The 24357-nt window shown below is 43.5% G+C and overlaps 1 protein-coding gene across 8 annotated transcripts in view; it reads right to left on the bottom strand.

Moving 5' to 3' along the window:
• MYO6 (myosin VI) overlaps nucleotides 1-24357 on the bottom strand; it is a 1279197-nt gene that overhangs the window by 1089345 nt on the left and 165495 nt on the right. For all 8 annotated transcript variants that reach the window (XM_069606282.1, XM_069606276.1, XM_069606277.1 and 5 more), the window contains exon 3: nucleotides 1892-1961. In XM_069606282.1, coding sequence (XP_069462383.1) covers nucleotides 1892-1961 — 70 coding nt within the window. The remainder of the gene's footprint in view (nucleotides 1-1891; nucleotides 1962-24357) is intronic.

Below are 24357 nucleotides of genomic sequence, written 5' to 3'. Positions count from 1 at the left end.
AACATTGGAACTCGCTACCACCTGCCCTGCAAGCCAAAAAATCTTATTGGACCTTCCGGAGAGCCCTAAAAACCCGGCTGTTCGTGTAAACCTGGACCTTGGGACCTCCACTTATGCCCTGACTAACTTGATAAAGCCATGCGAGTAAACCGCTATGTAACAGCACCTTGATGCCGCTGGGCTTCGTGTGCCTTATAAATGAATAAATAAATCAAATATGTTATGACCGAGGTAAGAAGATAACATGCAGCTCTCAGGCCTAAAATAAAGAAGAGAGTCCAAAATGTTTTCCTTGGTGCTCACCATAAGATCACCACCATGCACAATACCCTGAACTTCCCAATGCACACTTTTTTACTGAATCTATCTGTGTTTTATAAATCTTGCTATTTTTATTAACTTTTTCCTATGCTTAAAGTAGCTAAGAGCATCTCTTAGGAAGACAGTTTTAGTCCTATGTGCCAAACATGTTTTATTCCAGTGGTTTTTGAATTGCTTTGGAGACCATTTATGGATGTACAAATCAAAAGATAGCACAAAGGGTACCATTCAGACTCTTCCCCATGATACTGGACTACGGGAGGTGATGAGATGATGGCATATAATTAATCCACCAAATACTCATCAGTATTTCCAAAGGGACAGTACTCGTTATCTTCATTTTGCATGCTTCTCAGGTTGGGGATATACAACTGTTTTTAAGACAGAATGGCCACTCTACTCTTAAATTGTTGAACATTTTAGAGTAAGTCAGAGGGAACTGAGAGTTAATCATAACTGCTGGGGATCCAACGTTGATTGTATGAAAGTTTATTTTTTAAAATTTAATGCCATTAATTGAGCAACTTTTAAAACCTCTTAGTTTAGACCTGCAAACATATTTGTGCTGCAACAACAGTTAGAACTAATCATGGAAAGAAAGTCCCTGTTTGAGAAGGCAATTTAGTTCAAAGCAGAGCAAGCCCGATTGCAGAGTATTTCAGCAGGAGATGTATCAAACAAGGATTACTTGATCAAAGTGTGCCGAAGGAAGAGGGGGGATTGGTGGGAGGTTAGAGACAGGCATTTAGAGGTGTTAAAGCCTATTCTAAAATGGAAAGCCAAATGAAAGAAATGTTTACGCATGAGAGAGAGAACTTTGCGACATCCATTTTTCATCAGTTTTACTTTTCTGGAATCCAAGGCATACATTGCTTTATCTTCTCCTCTCCATTCATTTGAACAGATTAAAAGGAGGTTGCATTTTCTTACAAAATAGATTTTGCAATGAATGTGTATTAATACATCCATGGCATACACAGCCAGGAGGATAGCTTAGGAGCAACGTGTTTGTCTTGGAAGCAAGACAACGCAGAGCAGCACAGGTTCAAAGCCCGGTCCCGTTCTTAAAGACTGGTCTCCGGTGCTAACATGTAAAAAGATTAATTAATGAATAGAACCCCAATGTATTTGCATGTAATGTTTTCCCACTACAATATATGATCATGTTTATTTGTGCATCAAAGCATATACTTGGAGCAGCTGAAATATGCAATACAGCGATAAGCTCTTTCGGTGTGTCGATTTATGTTCGTTATGAGCCAACACATACTCTTGAAAAGTGCTGTAAGACTGAAATAGGAAACACCTAGAGCATGAAGTGCAAATAAAAACAGCCATTTGAAATCCAAAAGATTACCATTCAATGTTCAATAGATAGGTTCATGCTATTGTGGTAAAAGAGGGATGGAAATATTCTCCCATGCTTTGCAGAGGGTATATATGAGCTTGCTTTATGCAACAGTATAGCACTTACTATTTGCACAAGATGGCCAATGTTACCTTTTTTTCAGATACCTATTTTAAAATTAGATTTCTTGTCTAAAACAAGGTACATTCATTCCTCACTTACAGTTATCTTCCACATGCTTTGTTGTGTCCTCTTCTGCCGGGAATACTTGCTTAACTGAAGCCAAGAAAGTCTGTCAAAACATAAAAAGAGATGATCAACCTTATAGAATATCTAACAAATAAATTGAAGGGCTTTGGACAAAAAAACAGATTATCCCGAGGATTCCCTTGGAATGATCGATTTTAAAAAGTTGGTGTTCCTCTCTGCTAATTATTTTCATAGTGTTGTGGCTGAAAAGAGCACTGAAGGATTTCATATGGTTATTTTTTTTAACTTTACATTACAGTACGTCTGCTCACTATTTTAATCTCAGAATACAATTAAACTGTTAAATTTTAACACCAAGGTCATTGCCTACAAAGTATGTTGCCTCCTTTACACAGGCAGACTCTGAACTTAGTTGTATGCATCCAATCTTTTTTTAGGTCTGGTTAAAATCCCCTAGAGATCTTGTATTAGAAACTATACACCAACAACCCGTTATTTGACATGCCAAGTTGGAAACACTCCATCTCCCACACTGGACCATTGTAGTCTACTGCAAGACCTGGAATCATAAAATGAATATATTTCATCACTACAACACACAATGTACTGTGCTGGTTTAGTGTAAGCCTTATATCTGTAATACACACATTTCTGTACTGGGTTTGCCACGCCGCAACATGCTGCTCTCTGGGGTGGGCTGGGAGCTATGACGAATCCCGAGGTATCGTCACTGCCTCAGATGGGAGAGCCCCTTTCCAGGAGACCAGAGAGGTCAGGCCGCTGACCTCTCCCCCTGGATAATCCCCTTGGGGGTGGTAATCAGCAGGTGGATCTCATGGGGAGGGAGAACTCCATTGAGAGTAGTGACCATCTCGGGATAACGCAGTATCCCTTTGACCCTCCCAACTTCCCTCCCAACATTCCACACTACCCAATGTCCCTATGTGTCCTTGCAACATATCTCAGGCAAGAACTACTGAGACGAGTTAGAGGCCAAGAGTAAGGAAGATCACTGACAAGAATGAATGCACACATTCTAACCTTTAGAGCAATCCTATTGGTCAGCTGTCATTCAAAGGCAGCGAGGGTAGAGAAGGATAGCGTCTGTCATCGGCTCGGCATGACCTGGGAAAGGGCTCAATTACGCACAGAACAGCAAAGTAGAGAGGAACACTGTGTCCGAGGGAGGGATGCACTCGCAGAAGGCCCGTGACAGAAGGCAGACCAGAGAAGAGGAAACTTATCCGCTGGTGACCGAGGAAACCACTGCCGGACTGCAGAGGAGATGCACGGATGATTGGGGAAGGTCTCAGTGAGCCAGAGAAGCCGCTAAAGCTCCTGGGAGTCCCACAAACAGCCAGATGGTGATGGCCAAAGGTCTACAGGTACAGGGTGGCTGGTCCCAGGGTTTGGGTGACCCATATCAGGAAGGCAAACCCCGACCAGTAATAAAGGGGAATACGAACTTTGCACATACAAGTGGCAATCACAGACCTTGGCACGGAAGTAACCCAAGGCTATGGCTTAAAGAAAGATCAGACAAAGAACTGGGAGAGTAATCAAGTGAGAGGGGTCTCGGACCCATGCTGGGGAAACGTGCCCCAAACAGTAATAAAGAGGAAACTTTACAAGTGGTACTCACAGACCTTGGCAGGAGAGTAAACCAAGACTGTAGACTGAAGAGAGAACAGAACAAGCACTATGCGAGTAACCAAGAGAAGGGGGTGTGGGTCCCATGGTTGGGTCATACACCCACTGAGAAAAAGAGTCAGGGACCCTCAGCACAGCTTGCAAGAGAAAACAAAGTTATTCTTTATTATTGCAGTACTTGGGAGTCAGGTCTGCCCACCAAGGGTCTGGGACCCTCAAGACGGCTTGGAAAAGGTGTTCCGGCCATTTTTTCTTGTTTCAGGGCCTGGGAGCTAGGCCTGCTAAGTAAAGATAAAGTCTTATCCTGACTATTTAAGATAGAGACATTCTTGTATAGAGTGGAAAGACTCAGAGGAAAGGGAATCAACCTCTTTAGTCTTGTGGAACGTTTGCTTGCTTTTATACACCTTTTGGGAACTTTTGTTTTGAACCACCAGGCTGGCTGCAGATCGGCAGTCAGAGACATTTCTCTTTTTCACCTTATGTTGAGTTTAGCTTGTGAGGGATGGGGTAGGATTTGGACACAAGACGGCGAACTTTACTTTGGACATTTGACACAGACTGTTTCATTAGCTAGTTTTGTTGAGGCTGGGGAACCCCTCTTAGAGGTAGTGTTAAAGTTTTCCTCCAACCCCTGCACCCACTTTTGGTATTAATAAAAGTCTTTACCCATCAACATGCCACCCTTATGTCCGACTCTTACTCCCACGCCCTAACAGAAACAAAAGAGGCCTTGGAGATAATTTTTGAAGTGACCCTATATTAGACATTTTCAGCAAACCCAATTCTTCTCTTATGTTCCTATTTGGAAATAAAATGGGTTTCCACACAAGAGGCACAGGGTGCAGAGGCCAACCGAGAAATCTCCAAAGTTGCCTGTAGGACAGTCCTCCCCACCCTCCCGGCTGCTCTATCAGAAGCCTTGCAGTAGGAATCTGTACCTTCAGCCTACGTGTATCAGTGTTGCTTGATATCATACAGGAAAAAAAAGCTGTACTCCCAATGTGAACTGGTCAACTCAAAGGCCAGGAACCTGAATGTAAACCTTTCAACCTTACTGAGAAGGACTCTACAGCAGATTTGAAAAACACTTCTGAGTCAACATAACAATTTGCAGTGAGCATTAAAGTGATTCTTCGCATTTATCGTTTTGGCAAGTTCAACCTACTGAGTTAGGCAACACACATTCTAGTACATTTGTTGCTTTATGGTGGGGTCCATTCTGTCACTTTAATTTCCTATGCTTGCAGCCTACTCGCAGCAGCTCACAGGCAATAACAAACACGCGCAATGGTGCAAAAAACAGTTTGCTCAAACAACCTCCTTCAGCAATCCATCAGTTTGTTCACTCCGGAATCTGACACTGAGCAGTAAAGCAAATAACCACTCACCCCGAGGATTTGAAAGAAACAGATTTTGCAGGGAACACAGGTGATGATTGGAAAAAACATTGGCCAATATGGTGGGACCATATGTGAGAATATTGAGAATTTCAAGTCAAGTCAGAGATTTGGGAAAATCATCAGCTACATTTGGAAGTCGCACCTCATTTCTTCCTGAATACAATGGTCATCAATCGTACATTTGCATAAAAAAAATAATGATTCCCTTCATTAAAAATGTACTGCTAATTCTAGCTCAATGCTGGTCTCACAATTTGTATCAGAGATACCAGCATGAATATGACAATCATCCCGAGTTCAGGGGGGTCGTATCAGGGCCTGTAACAGCTCACCAGCCCAAGCATAGGTAGGGCCAAGCATAGAGAGGGCGTCAGCCAGGGTTCAGGGACTTTACTGGCCCAGATACATCCACCCAACAAAGGTTGATAACTAATCACATCTCGGGCCTCCCGTCCGAGGAAGACAGGAGGAAGAGCGGAGGCCCAATCATGGCCTACAGGTAAATTGGGAGGGAGGTCACAGGCCGGGTGTGTTGAGGGTGACTTAGGGGCAAGGTGGAGGGGGCCTGGGAAAGGGGAAGGGGTGGGACTGGTGCATACGGTTCTGCGAGCTAAGAACAAAAAATGGCACACACCCGGGAAAGGGCTTCAGGTGGCTGAAAAAACATGGGTGGTCCAATAGTAGTTCTGCATTTCCAGCCACCTGATAGGCTGAGCGCCCTTCCATGACTGCAGCTGATAAATTCCTGCCTCTGATTTCAGTTTGAGGAGTTCTGGGATGACAATGTGGCATCACCGTTCTTCAGTCCTCTTTAGACTTGACCTGAAACTTCAAATCATGTCTACCAGCATGCAACATAGATGTTGTGCTCCAGTTCCTTTAGACATGAGCTGACAATTTCTTCAGCATGCAATGTTACACAATTTTCTTTGCTTCAATTCCCTTCATCTTTAAGATGTCCTTCAGGACTACATGTACCAGAATGAAATACTAAGGACTTTTTCCCCTCACTTTAGGCTTGCGCTCACAATTGGAACCACAGCTATCCACATGCAAATTTTCCTCGGTTGCGCTGGTAATTGGGGCCACATCCACCTGCATGCAATATGAATGTAAATAAAAAAAAAATCAGATTAGATCTGAGGAAATGAACAAGCAAGGCCTTTATTCCATCTTCTTGCAAGAAAACAGACTGCAACCGATTCCAAGCTGCAAACCTTGCCAAACTGACCAGCCCCCCAACTTACCTCCCTGTATACCTGCTCAGATGCGCAACTCATGTCATCTCTTTGTGGTTTTGGCAGGTCTTTGCCGCCTCCCTGAAAGAAACCTCCATAATTTATTGTAGTCCATCATCTACTCTAGTACCCACTGACCATGTACATCCAGTTCCTCTCGATACCATCTTCGTCTTCCAGTCTCGCTGTACTGAGGCGAGGGGCATAGTTCCACCACCCCTTGACGCAAATCTGCTGTAGAAAAAGGTTCCATTGTTGAGACTGGATATAACCAGTGCAGTCCAAAGATGACAGCTGAGTGGCCTTCGCCAATTACCCTGTCCCCCTGACCCCTCAGGTGTCCCCAAAGTGCTGAGCCCAGCACTCCCTACAGGGCATGCACCACCCTTGATTTTCAAAACAAGTACTTGTACCGGCCAACAGTACAAGGAATACTCTCAACCAAAGTCGACTAAGATTTAAAGAAAAAAGAAAAAACACTTGTAATGGAAAGCGCGTCACAGATTCATCATGAAATAGAAAGTGCCATTAATGTAAATTGAATACTTCCCATTATATTCATTTTACCCTCCGTGCTCAGTGAGAGGAGACTAAATTATGTTTAGTCATCCTAACCAAGAAGGCATAACTGCTGATTCTACCCTCCTGCTCGAATCACAGTTTGTCCATTACAGTTCTTGGACTGAATCCCTCTTTCTCACCACCCACCTTCTCAGTCCCTTTGTGGCTTCAGGTTCTCATGTTGTCCTTCACACTCATCATATTGGGCTGCTTTCTGCCTCTCTTCTTCCTCCTTGGACTCACTGGGTGACACAGGTTAAGTGTGTGAGGCACTCTCATGACTAGTGTAATGAATCTAGAGTATTCGTCCCTTCTAACCAGGCACGAGCCAGCCCCGTTGAGGCTAAGGAAGTGTGCCGCTCAGCAAGACCCTTCCTAGGGGTCTGGGCAAGTGAGACCGCCCTGGGAGTGACTCCCCACTTGGGGATAAGGAACTCCTTGTCCGAAATCCATTGTCTGCTTGAAGGGTGCAGAAATAGGAGACCGATACACGAGGGACATAGTTCTGGCTATAGACTTATTTTCCAATTAAAGCAAAGAAAATACGTATCTTGCCCTATTCCTAGGAGGGGTTTCCGTGCCTCAACTTAAACTAAGAATGTGTCAGAATGTCCGAAAGCAAGAGTCTACTGTCCTGTGTCAAACCCATTTTCTTCGCTTACACTTCTAAATAAACAAAAATGTTTTGGTGAGTCTTCTTAATGCAGACGATTGGATCTAATCTTCCGAGCAGCGGAATACTATGTCATTAGTCTCTCAGAACTACTTCTTGAGGGAGAGCCTCCTTTCCCCAGGTTACAGTTCCTTTCAAGTGTGAAACACAAAGTTCCAGTTTTGGCAACAAAATTTCTCTTTTCCCAAAATAAGGTAAAAGTTCCAACTCAAATCCTGGTCACCAAAGGAATTCCTCCTTTCTCTAGGTTTTACACCAGGGGGAATGAATCCCTTCCCCTGGTTTCTCTTTTGCCTTGCACCAATCACAATGTCACGGGGTATGCCTCTTGTCCTGAACTTTCTCAGGCTTTGACAATTCACCCTGCCAACAGGTATGGTTCTTCCCTTGGCCTTCTAAGGCTTTCACATTTTACAATGCCAGGAGGAGGAGGTATGGTTCCTCCCTTGGCCACCTTAGGCTTTCATAATGCCTAGGGATATGATTCTTCCCTTGGTCTTATTAGATTTCTGACAATTCACAATGCCAAGGGGCATGGCTCTTCCCTTGCCCTTCTTGGTTTAACAGGTCTGGTTCACTAACCTGCCAGACACGGTGATGAAGGAGAAGATTGGTGGTGTCCTTCTCTTTGAGTAGGGTGTCCCAGAACCTTCTGCGTGGTCTTCCCAGAACTCTCTGGGATTCATGAGGGTCCCAGACCCGGTTTCTCTGGCTTCCTGGGTCTTCCTGGTTCTCGTTTGGTCCCAGACCCTAGCACCCTGACTTCCTGTGCCTTCCCCAAAGTCCCTTGTACCTTTTCAACTTCACGTTGGGTTTCCGGTATGAACACTGAACGTCCCTGCTGCTCTAGTAGGTCTCCATATGCTACAGTGGCTCCAAAGTGAAGGAGCTGGGCGCCTAGAAGCTCTTTCCACTCCCAGGCGGTCAGGTGACTTGCGCTCACCTCACGCCCATTCCTCCTGTTTTCTCATCGGTCTGTGGACTGCAGACTGGCTTGGGACGTCTCAGCATTAACTTTTGTCTCCACTGCTCCAAGCTGAATGTCCTACTGACTTGTGGCTCCTCTGAAGAGGGACTGACACATTACCAAGTCCTTCTTCCCTTTGTATTCTCTGTGGCTGTTGTCTGGTCTCACTTTGTCTGTACTGGTGAAGTTGGTTCTGCGGAGTACTTCTCTGTGCCTCCTCCTTGTCTCAGCATTATTGCATTTACTTCTAAGTTAGTTTCTTGTGATCTTCTTTGTCCTAGTTTTGTCTATCGGGGCTAAGTCTTCTACTCAACAGAGTGTATGGACATATGTGGGGCTATAGTGCCCGGAGTAGGGTATGTTATGTTAGTTAGGTCACCAGAACCTATTACATGCACAGTCACCCAAGGACATAATGGCACTAGAAGCAACACAGTGAGCAAAAACTGTACATAAAAGAGTTGAGTTTTTAAGAGATGACGAAAATGTAGGCGGTTCTCTAAGAGTGAAAGGGAGATTGTTCCATAACGTAGCTGCAGAGACTGAGAAGGCTCATCCCCCAGTCCTTAGACAGCGGAATTTGGGTATAGCCAACCAATGTGCATTGCGGAACGAAGAGCCCGACCAGGCACATAAAGCTGAAACTTATCCTGAAGATATTCCGCACCCTGATGGTTGAATGCTTTGTGCACCAAACACAGAGACTTAAATTCAATACTTTTTGCGACTGGCAGCCAATGAAGGGTACAAAGCACAGGACTGATATGGGACCCATATGGGGTAGAGGTGGCCAGTCTAGCTGCCAGATTCTGAAGGCGCTGTAGCTGATGAATCAAGCCAAATGGTTGAGCCAAAAACAAGGCATTACAATAGTCAATTCGACTGATGACAACTAAGGCAACAATCCAAAGACGAAGGTGGATAGGTAGCTAAGTTAGTACTCCCAGAGTACACGTAGCAAGAAGTGACCCGTTTTACATACTGCATTCACCTGAGCAGAGTGAGGGAGATGGGAGATGCATCATTCTTCCCTAACAGTCTCCCCTAGTCCCATGGGGGTGGGGGGGAAGGCTCCCTCCCCATGAGATCCACCGACTGAGTACCACTGCCAGGGGGACTATCTGGTGGCTGCCTCACCTCTCTGGCCTCATGCAAACGGGCTCCCCGTAGGGAAGCGAGGATGACATCCTGTGATTTGTCGCACTGCCTACATGAAAATTGAAAAGACTCACTTCTGTTTTGACTTCACCAAACAATGACATTTCTTCAATCTCTTTGGTTTCAGGTAATTCTGGATCTCGTCTGAATGCCACAGAAGGACACAACCCTTTTGTTTGTGCTTGCGTGTATAAAAACACAAGTACTTTGAATCTAAGAGTCTAAGAATCTCCTAAGCAGTGGGAGGGGAAAATCTTACACAGGGCAGAGACAATCCTGTTACGGAAAGCAGTCCTGGAGGGGTAGTGCCACGCAAGACCGCAGAACCAGAAATAGCGCAACAAGAGCAAGCAAAGCGGTGGTACGACCACAGAAGGCCGGCGTTTTAAACCACCACAAAAACAAGTTCAGAAGGGAGATGGAGAATCAACCATCACATCTCGTGGCGTCACCACAAGGAAGCCCTTGTGGGACTATGGCTCGACAACCGACACAGATACCAGACTGCAGAGGTGAGCCCGTACTGTGCTCCACATGCATTTATCACTGAGGCAAGAAACAGAAGGGCAGCAAACGCACATAAGAGAACACAATTGAAACATATGAGCATTGATAACCAAGGCTGGGGAAGCCAACAAGGTTACGAGAGCCTGATAAACCAGGGTAGAGACACAGCAAGTATTTAGGCAGAAGAGCGTTGGGAAGCCCTGAGAAGCCAAACAATATCAATAGTCCCAGCTGGAGAAGCCATAGGTGATACGGGAGCTTGAAAAACGCAAACAGGCAGGCACCATTCCCAGGCCCTGTTTGAGTAAACCTGGCGAAGGTCCAAAGAACTTTGAGAAACCCGAACGGGCAAGCGCCCTATGTGAATCACATTGAAATAGTTACAAATACTTTGCATCCAAGGCTGGGAAAGCCAACAAGGTTACGAGACCCTGAGAAACCTAAACAGGCAAGAGCCCAATGTGAGTCAGAGTAAAGGAGATGCCAATACTTTGCACCAAGGATGAGAACGCCAATGAGTTATCAGGGGCCTGAGAAACCAGAGAGGGTAAGCACCCTATGTCAATTACATTAAGAGAAAGCAGGTCTACCAGAGAGCTATAGGACTTTGGGGAGTTCAAAAGCCACAAATTTGTTATAAAGAGAACTGTGATAAAGGGGAGCCTGGAGGGGTTCTGAGAAAAACCCTTGTTTTCCTGAGGAAAACGAAGGATATTTTCATTTGACTAACGAAAGTCTGCATGGAACTTTATTAAAACCCTGCTTCCTAAGAAAAGGAAGAACTACTTGTAAAACTTGATTGGAAGACGAATCCAAGTGTTGGGCCAGGCAGTAGTCCCAGGCAGGGGCCTTGTCCTGCTTTTTGCTTGTTTTCCTAAATTGGTTGTACCAGATATTTGGTTAGGATTCAGACTTTACTTTGGACTATAACGTGCACCCTTAGCTTTAGTTTATTAGGTAGAGAACGTCCCTCGTAGCGATACGGATGGCTAGGCATTTTAATTTTTAATTGAAATAAAACCTTTGAACATGGCAGTAACTCGTCCGGCTCCTCCTTTTGGATCACCACCCTACCCATTAGGTAGCCCTGGGAGTGCTAATATTAACCAGTTGCTGATCTTTACATTTCTCATGGGCCAGTTTTTAAAAGCTGGTTCACTGTCATATTCCCCCACAGCTCCAACAGATCAAGATCTCCATCAACGGCATCACCTTTTCCCCTTCCTGGAAGCTGTATCCTCATCTTCTATTTCGGCCAATGCCATTAAAAGTAGATTCAGAAATAAGCACCATTTAAAAATACAAAATACAATGTCCCTATCTAAATGGACCATTGAATGAAAATCTTTGCATCTGACAAAACATGTAATAAAAACCTGAACAGGAGCCAAAAAATAACATAAAAATAAAATAATTACACAATAATTGGAGAACAGTAAAGGGTTAGGCTAAATAGAAACAGGCTAGAACTAACATTTTGCTGGGGTCTTAGGCTGACAGGATGACAATTTTTGACTTCAATAATCGCAGATCTGCTGCCTCAAGCTCTACGTAAATAACAGCAGACAGAATGGACCGCGAAGCTATCAGATGAATTACGACAGTCTTTCAGCATCATACATTGGCTCGCACCTGTCTAGCCAGAAATGGAGGCTTCAAAAATCGGATCCTACGGTTCCTAGAGCCTTCACACATAAGAAGGAGATGCTCAGTACTTTTGGGTGATGTCCTACAAGCTGGGCAAACTACCTCCTCTCCATTACTTCACTTGCTTGTCCAACTTCTAACCGTTAGAATTCCCAGCTGTAGTTTTATATATAATGTTCTAGTGAACTTAGGCTTCACAACGTCAAGAAAGGGTTCATAGAAAAAGCGGTCTTACAAACCTAGTAAACCCTGGCTCTGGGATTTTGACGCAACTCTGCCAGGATTTTCGGCTCTTCCTTCTCTTTCAATGCTTTTTTCAATACAGCCCTGGACAAGGAATGTATTTGTTCTGGTTCAGCCCATAGTGCTTCCAGTCCCATATCCGTCAATTGTACTTAATAAGCTGAAACCAGGGGAGTGAGAGTCCTGGCTGGTTCAATCGGCATAGCACCGCCCCCCTGTAGTTAACTAGGCTTTCCATCTACCACAGCCTAAACCAATAGAAAAGAGGTTTAGAGCTACATAACCAGCCTATTCTATCTAAATCCATTTCTAAAAAGATGTGCAAGCATGGAGCACTTCTAAGAAGCCATAGTACCAGTTTAATACATTTGTTTTTAGCAGCTGACAACGAGCCACAATGTACTTGCGCCCAGAGCTCTTCCCAAATTAAACAACCTGCCTAGCCTATAGCTTGTAGGCCTCCAACAGCACCCTAATGGGTCTACACCCATGAACATGACTAAACCTTAGAGCCCCAGAATGCCTCTTTCGGGGCATAACTGATTTATCTACTTGAGCAGCCTTTCCACAGTTGCCCTCAAGTCCTATTCTGTTGTATAAAGCGCCGTGCAAATGATCAATAAAATAAAATAAATATTCATAGGCATTCACCTGTTCTATCAGTTCTCCTTCGTAGTCCAGCTTGATCGTAGCCTTATTTTTAGCCCAATTCCCCCTAAACACCATGCTCTTTGTTTTGCTGGCGTTACAATTAACCTGTTCTCTTGGCAAAATCCAATGAAGCTACCCAGCTGCAGCATAAGCCCACCCAGTGTAAGGGACATCAAAACCACATAATCGGCAAATAAAATTATCAGAATTTTGTTCCCTGTGTGATGAATCCTATGGAAGCATTACTGATCCCAAGCTTAAGATCTCCTCCCATGTGGCAGCGGGAAGGCAGCCGCTACCTGATCCTGGCCCTGGGTGTGGCATTATGAGGGAGGATCACATGGGAGGAAATGGCTGTCTGGGAGATGTGGGGACTCCCTCAGGATGGACGCGGAATTCTTCATTTATAAAAATGAGGAAGACCCTATAATTCCTAAATTCCTGATGGCATGTTGTTACTATACAAATCCCTCCAGTTATAAAACGCTAAAAACCTTTCCTAAAAAACATTCTAGGCTGAATATCAACACCTCATGTGTACATAACACGCCCATAGCATCTCCTGTCTCTGAAGATTTTGTACCAGGTAAAAATCCTAAAAAAACTCCCCTTGGAAGTCAGATTAATCCTATGGACTTCAACTCCCATAACGCCTCATGCACAGAGACAAGGAAGAGGAAGAAGGAGTTTGTATGGATTGAAAGAAACCCTACACTAAACACACATACTAGTTGTTGCAATGTAGATCAGCTACACAGGACATTTAAAGATGGTTTTCACTTGCAACCTAAAAGCAGAGAGAAGAGAAGCAGCTTGGGCGCAGCAGGAAGCACAACCGCAGGTGGAGGTAGACGCAAGGGAGCGGAACGTGCTGAGGCAGGCAGGTGCTTTAAAGCTGCCGCTTGTCAGCATTTCTTACCGAGGTGGAGGGAGACTATGAAGAGTATGGCAGGCTCCAGGGATGAGCCACAAAAGAACTGGCAGCAGCAGAGAGTCTGACAAGGACGTGGTCAAGCCGAACAGCAGCTATTTTAACGGCAAGTGAAGGCGAGGCCGGCGGAAGAGCTGAAAGAGGGTCTGCCAAGCAGGAGACGCCATTCCCAAATTCAAACTTCATTGCAGCAACGTGCCATGGATCGGAAACGCTACGAGATACCAGCGAGTTGGCCCTGCAATGGTGGGAACCCCGGGCTTACCGACAGGCATGTGAACCATTAAAAGTGCATTTTGAATCTCGATCAAGTAAATTAGAAAGACAGAATTTTCACAATTCCTCGTGCCCGAGATGTCAATATGGGGAAAGCTGGAGCAAATGTTATCACAAGCTGATGAATGTTAATGAAGAAGCTGAAAGAAACAATTTGCAGAAGTCTCCATATATGAAAGGTTCATATGGGGAAAGATGGAGCAGGCATTCCTATAAGTAAATGAATACTGGAGAAGAAGTTAAAAGACAGAACAGGAACAAGTCTACATATCGGAGAGGTCCATATGGGGAAGCTTGGGACAAGTAATATCTAAAGTCAATGAAGTATAGCCAGTGCAGGAGTACAACTATGTTATACTGGGAAACAGAGAGAACAGTGTGAAAAGAGACCTGGCAAGAGAGTATACTAGGGGATCTCAAGAGTCTACTGAAGAATTCCTGGCAGGGGAGTATGCCATGAAGCCATCCTTGAAGCAGTTGTAGAAAAGAGACACTTGTGCCATCCTTGAAACAACATTTGTGTAAAAGAGACAATCTTGCCAGCCTTGAGAACCTGTTGTGTGGAAGAGACATTCCTGCCCTCCTTAAGGAAACATTCTTTGGGAAAAGAAACGTTTGCCATCCTTCCTTAAATAATACAGGGGAAGGGAACTACCATCTGGATGCAAAGGACATCTCCTTATAAGACACCATTTTTGCTTTGGTTAAACAGAGAACAGAGACATTTTTCCGTACACTTCTTAGTTGTTCATTTCTAGTGCAAGGGTCAGATATGTTTTGGACACAAGGACAGTTTATATAAATTTGACGACAAAACACGACTGATCTTTAGTTTTAGTTTCCTAGGCAGGGATTTCTTTTTAGGATAGGGACATAGGCCCTCATCCAACCCTTTTCTTTTAAATGTCTGATGCTGAAAACACTACTACTTTGTTTCCGCCTCTCAATTTGGACACCTCACACCTGCTAGCGCAGGGGCATCAGTTGGGGTAGCTAACAGTTTCTTACAAATCCTGCTAATAAACAGGCAAAATAACTTTGGGGGCGAGAACACAACCTTTCCTAACTCCCCGCTCTACCCCAAAACGTTTGGTTGTGCTCCTGTCCAAGGTCCACCTAGCCACTGTCAGTTAATGTTGGGATGACTTACTAGCGTGTTCATCCAGTCCTTTAATCAAATAACTAGCCGTCATCTTCTATCCGAAGCCATGTTTTTCACAAATTCCAACTCCAACCTGTTGCCCTATAAATGGAATGAACAAGAATGAAGTCTCTTTCTGTCCTGTTAACACTCTTTAGGGACACCCAAGAACATAAACCATATGGTTTTTGCGGTTCTATTTTCTTTCATCAGTCATTTTTACGACTGCCTTTTAAACGAGTACAAAATTACAAAAGACTTCATCAAATTTGTTGGGGGGAGGGTTCCCTCCCAAAAACCTCCTCCCCACCTATTTTTTTAACTATTCCTGACACCAACCCATTACCTACCCTTTCCCAGCGACAAAAGAAATTCGATAACCTTTTTCGTAATTTTGTACTTGTTTAAAAGTCAGTCCTAAAAATGACTGACAATGAAACAACGTTATACCGCTTTTTGCATATACAAGACCTTACCATAGACAGATTGTGGCCGGGGGGGGGGGTTATTGAACATTTCCTGTGTCTGGCCCACAGCTTGTGGGACGTACTGTACTTCCAATAAATACCACAGGGATGCATATTTTATACAAAGAATATTTTTTCATGTTCATTCAAGTAGATAAATATAGGATTTTGGAAAGCTACACTGTATCCTCTTAATTTATTGAGTGATAACATTCACCTAGAGATACCAGCAGGGTCACCTTTGTTCTTTTTCATAGGGCCTGCATTAATCTAAGGCATGACCACCCATTTACACTTGTGTTTGGCAGGTTTTAGAAGTCACCCATTTCATTAACATCCAATGTCGGATTACTGGATAGGTCTTGTACTGTTTTGGTCCATTGTTGGAATGCTGTAGCATGCATAATCAAAATAATTTGCAGTTTTTTTTTTAAACAATTGTTTAACAAAATCATTGTTTATACACATCAGCATTTCGGCTTCAACTAAAAATATGGATTGATTTATATTGCGCCTGGAGATTGAGAAAGAAAAGTAAGTATCTGGTGACAGAATGTGCAAGCAAAACAAATTTAGTGCTTAGTAAAGCCAAATTAAATTCTGCATAGTCCAATCTCTTGAAGCGCTGCTATAAAAACGGCCTGTTTGAAGAGAATGACAACATTATACATCAATAGCAGATTAGTACGCTATTGTGCTTGAGAATTTATTACACACTTCTTCTATTCAGGCATGTTATCGAGAGGATGCAGGATCCAGAGACACAATGCTGTAAATGGTGAGGAAGTGGGGCTATCGGTTTCAAAAGTATAATAGGATATTTGTTGGACAATTAATTTGGCAGATGCTTCTTTTCCAGGACATAAAGTCGACAGAAATATGGATTTTACAACAAGCTTGTTTCCAATCACCAACCAGAAAATGAAATGGATGTGCCTGACGAGGGAAAAAAACATTTTCATTGTTACTATATAGGAGAATATAGATGCATGTGCCCTGATTTACTTCTTTCCTTATATACAAACAGATTAAAGAAAAATACATATTGTATTAGTTGCCTTGAATTTATTAAAATATTTGAACTATTACTAGATCAAGGTGTAGGTGGTAACATCCAGCAACAGAGCAAATGCACAATAGCTGTGCACACATAAGCATGGGCCAGAATCACAAAATAGGCGCACTCTGTATGCCGCATAACGTGTGCAGTCACCAGAATATTTTACGCACCGAAACATCACTAAACTGCATAGGCATCGCATTTCTGATCCACAGTGGCAGAACTATCACAGTGCTGCTCCAAGCCACGTCCACCCAGTGGGCTGAATGATACAGTGAATAGAGCATCTAGATGGGGGGGGGCCATTGGATGAACGTGGAATGGATGAAATGCTGCACTAAATTTCTCCAGCAACACCATCCCGCTACGACAGGCCAAATCTCGATGGAGTCCCTGAAGGCATTTGGGAACTCTTGTAGTATTAATTAAATTGAGGTCTAAGCCCGTCACACGAAAGGTACACTCATTTACTCATACTTTGTCCCTTTTCATATTCCACACAGCCAATCCCTCACTTCAGTCACTAGTGGCTGAGTGAGTAACTGAATGAGGTTAAACACCAATACATACACACCGAAACAAATACTATCACCAATCAGTAGGAGTGTGTGGGCGAGACAATCAATGAGCTTGTGTCATGCATGGGTGTATGCATGCATCCATGCATGCATGTTATGTCTTCATTTAATTTCCTTGGCTGCTCACCATCCGTCAAGAAGTGACAAACATTTATGCAGGAACATAACAAAATAGAAAGTATCACACTGAAATGTACTGCCCCCCCCTACTCCCACATGAATAAGAGGAACAGAAAGGAGAAGGAGTTGCAATTGACCTTTTAGGGTAATGTGGCTCTTGAGGGGAGTTATGTTGACATTGGGTTGCCTTTAGGGACCTGATGGTGAGAGGAGTCTGACGAATCTAAGGTATTCGGCCTTTCTCCCCAACGGGGCCCCCCCCAAAACCCCAATTTGTGGTTATAGAGGTGTGCCCACTCCGCAAGATCCTCCTAGGGGTCTGGGCAAGTCGGACCTCACTGGGAGAAACTCCACCTCAGGAGACAAGGACTCTGTGCCTGTGAAGAACTCCCTAAGCCACAAAACCTAGTAGCATACATGGGACCAATTGCTACAAAGACTACTGTACCATATTCTTGTTTAGCTGAAGGTAATTAAGGAGATGAGAATCTCTCTGCAAGAAAACATGCATACTTAACTGGGACGAGTGGAGGAAATGGGAGACGCAGAAAGTATCCTACGCCGGGGAAGCCCCCGGACATGAGCATGCCTGGAGGAGGCGGACCAGAGAGCAGTCGCGGAGCCTGCGACTTTTCAAAGAGCTGCTGAACACCAGACTGAGACGCTGAAAGCCCCGTTTATCTGAAAACAGGAGAACTGTTGTACTGCATGAAAGCGGAGTCCTGCTGCAGGTGGTGGCGAGAGCACGTTTCTACCGTGGTGGGCAGGGTGCCCAACCAAACACTCAGAGACCATTCGAGAAGCAAACGGGAAGCGTGGGCAGCTTCCAAGCGGTAAAGCCCAAAGACTGCCTAAGGGAAGCTGAGAACGGGAAACTGATAAGCACGAAAGACGAGAGAGTCATTGGGTACGCAAGCAGATTCCCAAATGCCAGATCCTTACATGGCAGAAGGATGGCCAGTGACGAGGGTGCAACCCAGTACCAGAGAAGCGCACCCGAGCGAACGCAAGAGTCTGACGTTCCACTGCCTGCAGAGAGTTAACAGGAAGAACGGGAGAGGCAGGAGGTCGTCAGGGCAATGGAAGATGAGAAGAGGAACTCATCTCAGTACTCACGAGGAGTTACTGAATATAAACCTATGAAATTAGACTGTATAAAACTGAGATGGAGGAGAGGGAATAACCCGGACTGGGAAGTCTATGCAGGGTCCAAACCAGAACCTAACAAAAAAAGGGAAAATACTATATGAGCAACATGCTGAAAAGTCAAGAAACTGACAAAGTCTTGTAAGAGAGAAGGACAGACAAACTGGTCACGTACTGAAAGTGGCAACAAAGAAAGAATCCATCAGTACAGATAGAAAGTGGGAAGAAACCCCAGCCAAGCTGAGAGAGCCCGGATCAGTATACTGTGGAAGTCTAAAACCTCCAACCAACAAGTGAGGAAGTATCACAAGGAAGAATGGCATAAATACTTTGCTAAAGAGAATATCAAACCTAAGAATGTTGTAGAGGAATTACAAGAGCTAATGCAAGAGACAAGAAGAGACTATCACTGAAGGTCCTGCTAGATATATAGCAACAAGATTAAAGACATTGGATTGATTCTTCTGATGTACCAGTGTTTTCTGACGGCCTCTTGTTATCAATCTCCTGGGATTGTTTAGGTTTAGTTCCTTAGTGGTAGGGTAAGGGTAAAAATCGATGTGGATGGTATGGGAAACCCAAGGGTATTCTCACTCCTATTCCCCACGGATCCTCTTAGGACAAGAAGAACAGCGAGGAGTTGTCTGTGCGCATCACGCTTATGGTTCAGGGAAGAGTGGCCCGGTAGCTGAGGCTCTGTGGGACTGACGGAAGCGTGAAAGGTGAGCCGTGCTAGAAGGCTGCCCCTTTTTCTATTGCTCAAGGTGCTCGTTCTTCTGGGGCCAGAAGCCGACCAAGGAGTGCCTGAGGGGCAGGGGGTGAGCCCTGAAGCAAAGACCCGAAAGCAGGAAGATCTGCGCTGCAGGATCTTGCATCGAAGCAACCAGAAACACAGTATGCAAGTGTTTAATGCTACGCTTAAGGATATTTTGTATTGGAGTGGTCATGTGAATGAAAGGCACGTTTTCGAAGATCTTCGATTAGAATCCTTACGAACCGATGAACATTAAGACTTGTGAACTTGTAAAGCAGAGTGAATACTTTGTTACGTAGTAGTCGCGTGCAAATGAAAGCACGTTGTCAAAGGTCTGAATGCTCGGCAAATATAAAGGCCCATTATAAAGACTGGTTACAATACGTAACGAATTGAAAAAGGACAAAAAAGTCACTTCCCTTGCAACCTTTACACCTTACTAAAGTGCCGAATGGAAAGGAATATTTAAACCATAAATCTGCACCATTTTGAATACTGCACGGAAGGAAAATGCTTTCTTATCAAGAAATTAAGAGAAATTTAGCTTTTTCCATATAACTAAATACACTGTGGGCCTGATACACAGAGTTTTCCTACAGGATTGCGCCATTATAAAACACTTCTGTGAATCAGGCCCTGTGTGTTAATTCCTAAAGTAAAGGAAACTTACATTGCAAGCGACTTTCAACTATGTCATTTCTACAGAACAAATAAGTATCATTACAAAGAAGCTAATGAACGATGACCTATAAAGTGAGTGTAACTTTAACCAGGCTAGCGAACCCAATGTGCATTATTTCCCAAAGGGAATGCAACTTTGGGAAGTGAATTTTAAAGAAATTTAAAAGGTGAGTTTAACGTAACTACTTTAAAAAGGTGCATGTAACTGAACTTGTCAATTTCAAACAAAACCTTTTGTGGTACAAAGACCAGTAATAAGCAGAGGGTGCCAAGTGTGACACAGAACATTAAGAAGACACCCTCCTATTAATACACCATTGAAATTGTGTGTTGGGGCAGGGATCCCAGAGATTGGAACTATTTATTTGTCCTTGGGGCATAGCCTCGGGATATGTTGTGTTTTCAACTGTGTTTTGGAACTTGGAGAAGGGAACCCAAAGTATTGGACAACATCTAGATTACTTTGGAACTCAAGGTAATCCTAAAACATTTTATTGGGGAAGGATGCTGAAAGAAAGCTGCAAGCTGAACCAAGCTCCGAACTTTACACTGAACACTGTTTTGTTGCCGACGGACATCCCTACACATTGTATAAGAATAGTTGTGAGGGCAAGTTTAGGTTTTGGACACAGACAGATTCCCAAATTTAACTTGTTCACTTTGACTTTCCTTATTTTTTGTTTGTTAGGGAAATCCCACCATGGTATAGGGCAAGATAGGCATTTTTCCATCCTGACATTTGAGTGAAAAAAAGTATTTGCTTTGAACTTTGAATCTGTTGTCTGTGTCTTACTCCAAGATGCCCTCACAACAGAGGACTTTTCTTAGGGACTTCCTGACGACAGCCAAGCACCTTTAGTTCCTTTACATAGATAGGGAAACCATTTAGAATAGGGGGAGCTAGGGCGTTCTCTTATCTTTTAAATAAAAGTAATTTAGAAATGTCCTCAAAGAGTCAGATTTCTTCTTCCGACCCATCTTTTTCCGACCCATCACATGGCCCTGGGAAATTGAAGAAAAGTGGTACACTATAAACCACATGCTGGGAACCCCTTGAATCTAATACTGTTTATTTTACTTTTTTAAACATTTGTTTTTGTAATGGGAGCAGACACAAGCTGCAATTTTTGATATGCTAGATAAATCCAGGAGAAGCAGAGAAGCGCATCAACTGATCCCCATGCATCACAATTGCTGCGAGTATGCTTCTGCAAGCGTAGAACACGTACAGCGTTAATTTGGGAAAGGGGAATCAACAATTGCCTCCAATTGACCTAGGATAGCCAAGGGGAAAAGTTGAACAAGGGCAATTAGTTCACATTCTATGTTGTGCACCACATTTTAAACCTCCTTACAATCAAACTCTGCTTTTATTTTACTTGTTTTATTTTAAAGTAAAGCTTAATCTGCATATAGTAGAAATTGCAAGAAACAAAACTGGTGCCCATGTGTTTCACTTCAGATTAATATAAGGAGACTTCTGTGCTTCACTTATTCCACTAAATACTCCAGCAACTCTTTTTGCATCGCAGTTGGTTAGAGACACCCCTCCGATATGGAGTTGTTGAAGTCCTGCAAAGGGCCCGCCACCAGCTTTAGGCACACGTAAAATGTTTGCAGCATTTGATCTGGGCGATTTCGGTTTTCCCAGCGTCAAAGATTTAAATTGTGGATAAGATGCCATGGCTTGACAGCTCTAACTTGCTAACAGAAGGGCTAACGCCAACTCTGATGGGAACTGGGGAGAAACTGAGCAGAACCAGGGTTTGTTCCCACCACAGATTATTACTAATATAATTAGTCCAACATTTTTTAAACAAACAGGACCATAATCGGTTATTTAGTGGCCATCAAGTTAAGTGTATGAGTCACCAATTGCTAGTGCAGAAATCACAAGTAATACTGTCTCTCAGATATTGATTAGATCAGCACTCAACACAATCAGGGGAAAAATATAATGTATTCTCAACATAGCTAAAAAAAATGTTTGCTTCTCATTGAACATTTACAAATGGAGAAATACTTGAAAAACATAAAAGAAAGAATTACACAAACGAAACAACACTATTACAAAAATAGTAACAGTTTAGTGCAACAAACCCCACAAAGGGAATGGCCTAACATATGGCAGTAAAAAAGGAATCCCAGTAAGCTAATTAACAGAGACCTACTACACATGAAATAAACCAGGCGGCATATGTAGTCAACCGGTTAGACTCCATATACTACAGGGAGTATAGTCAGTAATCCATTGCAGTATCAGAGTCGACGTATGCAATGTGTTTTGGTGAGGATAATTGGATTACACGCCTTCATCAGGCCCATAGAATCAAAACCCTGAACGTAAGACCGAACAAGTAAACATAAAATAAGAAAAAATGGAACGCGTGCACTCGAAAAACTATAAAACAGTCACCACAAGTCTGTAGAATAGCCAACCACTGTCAAGAGATCATAACATGGTGACGTACAAGACTTTCAATTTAATAAAGCCTGAACATGGTTATATGTAAGAAGAAAAATGATGTAGTGCCAATCACAGATCTACTGCCACCTCAATGGGCTTAGGGCTTCTTCCATCTCCTGATGCCACAGCAAAATGCAGGTCTCCTGCCCCCTTTATGGGCTAGGGCTTCTCCACCAGCTACTTCATCAGCTCACCATGGCAGCGCTCTTCACCACTGGTAGCCTGGCATCAGGCTTCTTCATCAGCATCACCCCTTCACACTCCTACCAACTCCAAGGTTCTTTTAGCTTAATCCTCGTCGCCAAATGATGTATCTGAGTCAGGAATGACATGGAGCAGGAACCAGGCTGACTCAGGTAAGTGTAAAAGGAAACAGGCTTTATTCTTGTTGGTTACATAGCATAGTCAATGAAAGGTAGGAGAGTAAGTAATAAGCCTCTGCCCTGGTTCCCAGTCTATCTCCAAGTCCCCACCGACACTCTCTGGAACCCCCATGCCTCCAAAACTCTCAGTTCCACTTTAAGATTCTATGAGGCCCTTTCATACACAAGCACTAGCTACAATCATACCAGGATACCACACATCCCCCTCGTTAACAAACAAACTACAAGAAACAGAATACCCTTACCATCATGTGAGGATCACAATCAAAACAAACAAATCTACCCCAGCCTGCCACACCGAGGTCTCAGTGCTGCCACTACCGAGCGCATACCTAGCCACATGGACAATAAAAACTAAACTACCATCATAAACCCTCCTAACCTACCACCTTTTGCCAGAACTGACACTACTGGCCTCAAGTCTGCCACACCTGAGCACAAACCATGTCTCAACGAGAACAACATACCTTCCAAAATATAGTGTAGCCCAACAAGTGTACACAATTGGACTAACAAAAATCCTAACATGCCAATAACAACAAAACCAACAGAATCCAAAACAAACACGCCTCAACACCTTATCCCTTCTCCCCTAAAGAACACATAGAAAAGGATGAAAATTAAAGCAAAGGGACTAACTAGACAAAGACCACATGAACCACAAAAACGCAACCATAGAAAGGAAGAAAAATGGTGTGTAAACCCAAACACGGTAAAAACCATGCAAAATAACAGTAACACAACCGTTACACAGATGAAATAAACGGTATGCATAGGATGAAAAATGCTGGAATTCTTATTAAAGCACAACAAAAAATATGTCATGCTAAATTCCACAGCTCCCAGTAAAATGTAATGAACTTTTGATGTTAAAATGTTTAAACAATTCAAATTTGCCAGTGTGTGGTTAACCTGGTCCTCCACCGACCACAACTACAATCCAAAAGAATTTAACCACAGTCAAAAAATCTAACACTGACCTACAAACTGTGTGCCACTCCAAAAACCTATTAGACATGAAAATCAACTGGCGTGCTAAACAACAGAACTTACCCTGCACCACCTGGCATTACAGACAACATTCTAGGAATCTAACTACTCCTAGCAGACACCACCATGTGCGGTCACCTTTAACGCACATACCTACAAAATGGGCCTCTTGCCCAAAACTCCCATGCAAAATGCATATACATGACCCCAAACTACAAAACAATGGGCCCCATGCCCTGATGTCTAAATATCTACCCTACTGAAGGGTTAACCTCAACTGGAGCACTACTATAACAAGTGTGTCCAAATTACCAACAAAAAAAAAATTGGAGGTTACTACAAAAGGTTTTACAACATACAGGCAAACACACCCGGCCGGCATGTGAAAGCCACTTCACAAAATACATGCAACTCCAACAACTACAACTCCACTACACGTGCTAAACTCCAACTCCACTACCACGTGCTCCCATCACACGTATACACATACTACTACACACATGCCACCTCATGTGCACACACATACGTCACTCACTTACACGATTTCCACACATTGTGCTCACGCACGCAGAAGTCCAACACAACTCCAAACAAACTGTCCACTCAACATACATACTACTCATAAATGCGCATTTTAACACTTCTACATCTCCTAAAACAGGATGTGTTGCACCACCAGCCATGGTGGTGATCAGTCAGCATGCTGGAGGCGCAAATCACAATGTGTATTGTCAATCCCCAATGAACTCATAATGTGAATATAGTTCAAAATATAACATCCTTGAA

This window comes from Ambystoma mexicanum, chromosome 4p (genome assembly GCF_040938575.1).
Source record: "Ambystoma mexicanum isolate Mex_15411 chromosome 4p, UKY_AmexF1_1, whole genome shotgun sequence".
Classification (NCBI taxonomy): Eukaryota; Metazoa; Chordata; class Amphibia; order Caudata; family Ambystomatidae; genus Ambystoma; species Ambystoma mexicanum.
Note: the sequence above shows the minus strand (reverse complement) of the source record. Positions and strands in the feature narration are given on the sequence as shown.